General features: G+C 41.6%; 1 protein-coding gene across 1 annotated transcript; it reads right to left on the bottom strand.

Annotated features, from left to right (window-relative positions):
* Window positions 1–231: 231 nt before the first annotated feature.
* pou4f4 (POU class 4 homeobox 4) lies at window positions 232–7,219 on the bottom strand. Its single transcript, XM_059351814.1, has 3 exons — window positions 7,104–7,219; window positions 4,283–4,828; window positions 232–3,026 (listed from the first exon to the last, which is right to left on the bottom strand). The coding sequence occupies exons 2-3, from the start codon at window positions 4,400–4,402 to the stop codon at window positions 2,103–2,105; spliced, it is 1,044 nt and encodes a 347-aa protein (XP_059207797.1). The 5' UTR covers window positions 4,403–4,828; window positions 7,104–7,219; the 3' UTR covers window positions 232–2,102.
* Between the last annotated feature and the right edge of the window lie 279 nt (window positions 7,220–7,498).

Genomic DNA, 7,498 nt, shown 5'->3' with positions numbered 1-7,498 from the left:
CAGCTGCTCTGCTCCCTGGACAAACACACAGCAGGCTGCTGCTCACAGCTCATGTTGCATTCCATTAAATTTATATATATAAAAACACTATTAACACCTCGATCAGCAAACATGGACACAATGTTGATAAAACGCAGATCAGAGGCATCGAATCAGGCTGTATGCGCACACATTTTTCAAAATATTTCATGGGACCAAAAGCTGCCCTCACGTAATATTGGATGCAAGTGGAATTTTTTATTTTTCATTTTCCACAATTGTATCAGACCCCAAATCCTGCCATATTTATTATTTTTTTTTCCAAAGAAAGGCTGTCAGAGGATGGATTAAAACGTGCACGGTTTATTTCAGCTTCTGTCGCTTACACAGACACATTTAAAGCACACTTTCACAAATGAAATATGTTTTCTTTTCTCCAAAATAAATTAAGTTCAAATAAATAAATAAGGGCATTATGAAGAAAATAAAACGAAATGTAACGTTTTGTCAAAAGTGTTGAAAAAAATATGTATAAATAAGGCCGACTATTTCCCTTCATCGGAATATCTACAAAGTGCGCTCCATAAAGGTGTCAGTGACAATAATAATAATAATAATAATAATAATAATAATAATATGCAAAATAATTCATTTTCATGAGGACACAAAGAGGGGAGATAAACAACTTAGGAATAATAATAATTAAAAAATAAAATAATAATAATAATTTGATTGTCAAAGCATCCTTGCAGTGAACATACAACAGGTTTACACATAAGTGAGTATTCTAGGCCTAATTCGCCATTAAACCGGTGGAAGAGAAACAAAAAGAAAAAAAACATTGTTGTTAAAACATAACCAAAAATGATCCTACTCGTCTTTTTTTTTTCTTTTTTTCTTTTTTAGCGTGTGTGTTTTTTAATCACCATGAACGTGCCAACACTTGCGTAATGAGGTAGCCACACAGCTATACCGTGTGAATGTGTGTATTCGTGCGTGTGTTTGTGTGTTTGTGTCTCTCTTCTTATTGCAATGCATTCGCTTGGGGGGGATATTTTAATCTTTTTGGAGCCATTACGCACAGAAAGCACCCCTCTCTCCCCCTGTAAGAGTAAACCATGCAATGGGTTACAGTTATTGTGCCTCATAAATGGCCACAGACCGACATGTTTTACTCATTTTGTCCAATCTGTACCCAAAACCTATTGAATCCCCTACAGAAACAAACACCTGGGAGAAAAGACAGCGAAAATTCAATACATTTCAATGAGCTTTTCACACACAGAGGTGCATCATATTCACAAATATGTACAATGATAAATATAAAAAAGCTATTCCGACTAATGAGGACAAGTTATTCCTCGAATCCCGTCATTATTATGCTTATTCTTTGTACAATAATTGCCTTATGAATGAATGGGACGGAGCATTGTTCCCCCTGTCTGTCTGCCAGAGATCACTTCCTCGGTCTATTCAGTGGAGAAGCGTAAAGATTTTAGAGTCTCCGGTTTTTGGACAGGGTCTCAGTCTTTCTCCCAGTCCCGGTGCTCCGTCTCCACTGTCAGAATCAAAAAGGTACACCGTTGAATCCAGTTGTTTGTGGAGCTGCACGAACACTCCCAAAACAATTTAAAAACACGTCCTGGTTAGTCGTCAGGCGTCCCACATCCAGACCTCTTTGCGCCTCCTAAATACAGCAGAAACACTCCAGACACGCGCAGAGGTGTATCTTTGCTGCCTGTTTTGAATACTTTGTGTGAAATCGTTTCCACATCTGGAATTCATGCACTGGTGCTCCTTTACCAGGTGGACATCACTGTAATAAATCTTAGCGAAACATTTAGTCCAGTATTAGTCAGAAAATGTGATTTTTCTTCAATAGGCTAAGTAATGAATTCAGCCAATGAGGTGATCTTAAAAAAATAATTAAGAGATAACAAATTAAATGTTAGAATTGATGTATTATTATTAAGTGCACCTTGGCCCTGGCTGTGCGTCACACAGGTCCAGCAGGAACAACAGGCACAACGGTGTACCTTGTTTTTCTGACAGTGTGCAGCAGCAGCTTGTCTCTGATTTGTCTTTTAACGGGGCACAGTCCCGCAGGTTTTGTCCCGTTGGTCTTAGTGCGTCGCAGAAAACTTCATTCGTTTCTGCTTTTGCCTCTGATTGCAAAACCAAACGCGGACCACGTTCTTTTTCAGGTCCAGTTTCTCGGCGATCGCGGCGATCTTCTCCGACGAGGGCCTCGGCTGCACGGCGAAATAAGCCTCCAGGGAGCGCTTCTCCGGGGCCGCGATCGACGTTCGTTTCCTCTTTTTGTCGCCCCCGTTGAAGATTTCCGGCTTGGACATCTTCTCCCTCTGCGCCCGCTCCGCCTCCTCCAGCCAGGCCTCCAGGATCGGCTTCAGGGCCACCATGTTGTTGTGGGACAGCGTCAGGGACTCGAACCTACAAATGGTACTCTGGCTCAGACACCCGACCCCGGGGATCTTAAGGTTGGCCAGGGCAGCGCCCACGTCCGCCTGGGTCACCCCGAGTTTGATCCGCCTTTGTTTGAACCTCTCGGCGAACGACTCCAGCTCCCGGGGATCCGGCTCCGAGTCTAAACCGCCGCCCCCCAGGGAGCTGTGAGACAGCTGAGCGTGTGGGTGCATGCTCATGGACTGTTGGTGGTGATGGTGCTGCATGTGGTTGATGGCCGACATGTGGGCGGCGTGGGTGTGAGAGGCCGAGGAGCAGACGTCCGAGCCGGGCATGCCTCCCAGGGAGATGCCCGGTGTGAGGTGGTCCAGCAGGTCGCCGTCCAGGCCCTGTGCAGACTGGTGGTGCGCCGGATGGTGGTGGGAGGTGAGCACCGACGGGTGGTGCAGGTGCGCGGAGGAGGAGGTCGGGGTGCAGGTCATGCTGGTCATGGTGGTCATGGTGTGGTAGGTCGCGTCTGGTTTGAACGGATGGCTCTTCTGGGCCACAATGTCCACCGCGGCCAGAGCCTCGGCTCTCTGCAGGAGGGTCTCATCAAAGCCGGCGAAGATGTTGCCTTGAAGCTGCGGAGGAGCAGAGACAGGCCGGTTACAAGAGGAGACGAGACACAAAGCAGGTAATCATAAACAATATAAACATTTTTTTTCCTACTGCCTCCATCATGCACAACCGTTCTGTTACATTGATCATTATGCATGATTCATTTTAATTTGTTTGTTAAGACTGTGTTCAAATCTATGGGAAATAATAAGAAACAATTAGCACATTTTAATTTAAAATTGTATTCAAAATTCATTGTATAGAACAATTTAAAAGGTAAAAGAATATAAGCATCAGTCAGTTAAATATCACAAAACTTTGTATTATTTTACCAGCCAACCAGTCTAACTTAAAACTTAAACAAGTTAATTTTTTAAGCAGTGGACAGGTTAACATCTCAACACAAGCTTTCGAAAATGCAGGAGAGTTTTTTTATACAGATTCAATGCACAGACATGAATTAAAATTCATTTTCATGCAACTTTCACTTAACTTTCTTTCTTGCTTGTCTGAAAATGTTATCTAATGCAACTTGGACATCTCTGGTTTGCCCAACGCACAGAAAGTGTGTCAGCGTGGATGGATATTCATTTAAAATTAATATTTACGATCTCCTGAATAATTTCTATGGACAATGAAATGAGACGAGTTTGAATATGAATGGGACAATATGAGATAACACGCGCTTAGAGAGTCCACGCCGCCTCTTTTCCTCTCCCTCCTTCATCTTTTACATTTCTTCACTTTTAGCAGTAACACTCACACTTGGCTGATTGCAGGATTTGGCTTCTCAGAGAGGTATCTGTGAGTCTTTACGCACCGACTTCCTGCACTAAGTAACCAGACTGCCCTGCACTCTCTGTGCTGCTGGTGCTATCTGATCCCCCTTGCTATATTCATATTTTCTCAAAAATTATATTTAATTCAATATTCCATCTATTTCTGTCATTTTTTAAGAGTTACACTGATTTTATTTCCCACAATGTGTCGGAACATGGCACTTAGCTTGCTCTCTGCTTCTGGTTGTTAAATGGGAACATTTAGTAAGTCAAATATCGAAACAGATAAGGGCACATCATTTTAACCTAAACGAATCTAGAGCTATGTGTCTATGCGCAATAAATTAAACCTCCAAATCTAATCAGTGAGTTATTGTGAAAAGTTATCCAGATAAAGTCATGTAGCCACATGTAATTTCTCCACTATTTCCCCGGACATTTTGGAAGTTTTGTTGCTAAAAACTGCAGGAAGTGAGTAAAGAAATGAATGATGGACTCACCGATGGTGTGGGCAGACAGGCCCTGCGGATGGCCTCCGAGCTGGAGTGCAGAGGAGTGTATTTGGGTTCGTGCAGGATAGGGTGCATACTGAAAGGCTGCTTGCTATTCATCGACATCATGATTGCAGAAGTGAGGGAGGGTTGTTGTCCGTCTTTCTGGTTTTGCTCCGTTTTTGGAGATTTTCTTAGTAGAAACGTCTCGGAGAACAAAACCTGCCAGGCACACCTTTTGAATGAAAAGTCGTTCGCGTTCGGGGTCGCAGATTCAGTCAGGTTCGCTTAGAAACAGAAACAGAGAAGGAGAAGAAACTCCAAGCTCCTGCCGGTCTCCTGTCACCTTTCGCCCGTAAATGAGTTCTATAATAAAGATGCTCCTCGCCTCCAGCTCCTATATTGGACCACTGCCGCGCAGAGCTCCTCCTTATTGGTGGATCATCACTCACTCCCTCTGGATTCCTCCACCAATCATGTTCAGTTCCCCTCTTGTAACCACGCCTCCAAGCGTGCCTGGCTCGGTGAAACAGGGAAGGATGCTGTGTGGTTGCACTGTTAAAAAAAATATTCGTTGAAATAAGTGAAAATAAGACCAACAGTTGACAAAATAGGAAGTTGCAACAAGGATCTTCAATTAGAAAATTGATGCACCAGTTCAAAAAACAACAACCCTGTATTAAAGAATTTTTAAAACGCATTAGTCTGGAATCCAGTCCCCCATAAAGATTCAAATACTGCTTGAATGCTTTTTCCCCCAAATGTCTGAATTACACAGTCTGTGTTGTGTGTTGAAGTGTTGAAATGTAAATGTCAGCTGGAGTTGATTTTAGCCTTAAAACACTGAAATAATATGAATTATGTATTGTCCTGGTTAAGTGCATATTAGAGGCTTTCATTTTTGCTGTGGACCCCCTGGCAGGGTCAGATAATCACATAACAAGACATGTTTTTTTGTTTTTACTGTTGTAGAGGTCCTTCAAAATGCAAAAGCAGAGCACAGACATATTATAACTGTACTGTTTCCACTGTTATTAATTCTTTATGCATCTTTACAACACCTCATGCTATGATTACAAACAGCAAATATGACTGCAAAACATAGCAATTCATTTTAGTGGGTGAGAGAGAGAGAGAGAGAGAGAGAGAGAGAGAGAGAGAGAGAATTATTAATTAATGGCAGAGGCACAGGAATTCCTCTGCCTGAACCCCATTCACTTTCTTGGCAATTAATACATTAATTAATCATGCTTCATTTACTTTGTGGCAGTAGTAAGGACCCCCCCCCCCCCCCCCCCCCCCCCCCCCCCCCCCACACACACACACACACACACACACTCTCTCTCTCTCTCTCTCTCTCTCTCTCTCTCTCTCAATTAAAGAATAAACAGGCCTGAACGGGAACTAAAGAGCACAAGCAGCAGACGATGAAATATTTACAGATGAACTGCACGGGGTCAGAGGGGCAGCAGCTTGTCAATCAAAAAGGGGATTTCCGGCGGGCAGACACGCTCGCGACAAGACGGAATAATTATCCCAATAATCACCTCAAGGAGCTCCCCCAGGGGGAGGGGTCACTGAGGCTGTTGCTACATGTGCAGTTGCAGTAATACTACTACTACTACTACTACTACTACTAATAATAATAATAATAATAATGATAATAATGATAATAATAATAATAATAATAATAATAATAATATATATTTACTGTTCTCAAAGCTGTTTTCAAAATGAATTAAAAATATAAAGAGTAAACGTTTATTTCTCTGTCTTATTCCGGTTCTTGTGTAATTTGTATCACTTTTGTTCATGTTTGTTGCCCATTCAAATGTCACACAATATAATTTTAGTTCATCATTCTCAACATATTATAAAAAGAAAGAAAAAAACAAAAATATTAACAAATTGCTCAGACTCATATGTCTTTTCCACAGTTGGATCTCCCTTACAATTTTATTGAACGTACTGTGATTTTATGGTGCAACTTAAGTAGAAGCAACTTAATACCAATAAAAAAAAAAAAATTCCGTTAATAAAATAATTCAATTTGTTGTCTTAGCTGTGAAGAGTGTGAGGTAAAGGTGACTCAATGAAAATAAAGCGATACAAAAAAAGAGTTGTAAAAAATGCAATATAATACTGAAGTCATTGGGGAGACATGAAATAATTAAAAATAAATGTAACTGAAAAATGAGCTAAAATGTTTCTTAAATGGAAACATTTTGTTCCCCCTAGTACATCAATGTCCAAAATCATGTGTGTTGTTTGTTGGATACTTCTGGTCTGTACTTCATTGTCCCAAAAATAGTGGTTGAACATCTGACTCCAAAGAAATAGTTTTATCATGGTCAAGGTCGCATTTATTGTCTCCCAAAAAAGAAAAGCCCAAGAATCCCCAAACTGTGCCACAGCCACGACAATTTATTTTAAAGCTGTAAATAACTCCTTAAATCATTTTTAATAAGCTAAAAAGTTGTCATTTCAACTTTCATATTCAACCAAAATAAAATCTACAAAACATTGGAATAATCTAATACATTTGAGGATTCATTCCTAAAAAGGATTAAATCAATTAGATAAACCCAACATTAACTGGTTTTCCTGACAGGTAAAGGTGAAGGTGTCCATCAGGCTGGACTGTGTTGGTCTTGCCCCTGCTGTAACCCTGCCTCCCGGTTGAAACTCCAGCCCCGGCTCACTGGCTCACCGACAAAAAGAGCAGCAGTGTCAGTGTCAGTCAGCAGGAAACCTGAGCGAGGCCCATTGTCCTGCTCTAGTCCTAGCCCTCCAGAGGGTCCCCAGCACCCGCTCATCAAATATACATCACCTGCCTCTGCTGGGACGCCGGCAGGCAGGACGCTCCTCTGGGAAGGCGACACCGGACGGACAACCTGCAGGGAGTCCAGCTGGGGTGGGAGGGAGGATGAAAGGATGGAGGAAGAATTCAGGGAAAAGAAAAGGGAGGGAGAAAGAAGAGAAAGGAAGTCTGGAAAAAGAAGTTCAGACTTTAAGGTCACCACCCATTTCAAGAGAAAGTCTTCTGAAATTTGACTGACACTGGTTTTATTGTAGTTATGTAGTCATTATTTCTGCCTAAAATTTGAAAGATGATACAAAGTACAGTATGATTCAGGAAGCCAGTAAAACCTGTTTAAATGTTTTTTTATTTGCATTTGTTTTTTAACAAACAAGGACATGATGTTTCTGTATCTTACATCTACG

Source organism: Centropristis striata, chromosome 15 (assembly GCF_030273125.1).
Source record: "Centropristis striata isolate RG_2023a ecotype Rhode Island chromosome 15, C.striata_1.0, whole genome shotgun sequence".
NCBI classification, from domain to species: domain Eukaryota; kingdom Metazoa; phylum Chordata; class Actinopteri; order Perciformes; family Serranidae; genus Centropristis; species Centropristis striata.
Note: the sequence above shows the minus strand (reverse complement) of the source record. Positions and strands in the feature narration are given on the sequence as shown.

Coding starts and splice junctions, on each gene's coding strand:
- pou4f4 (XM_059351814.1), bottom strand. CDS start 4,402: ATGATGTCGATGAATAGCAAGCAGCCTTTCAGTATGCACCCTATCCTG. Junction 3,027..4,282: donor CCTGTCTGCCCACACCATCG/GTGAGTCCATCA, acceptor GCTCCTCCGCAG/CTTCAAGGCAACATCTTCGC.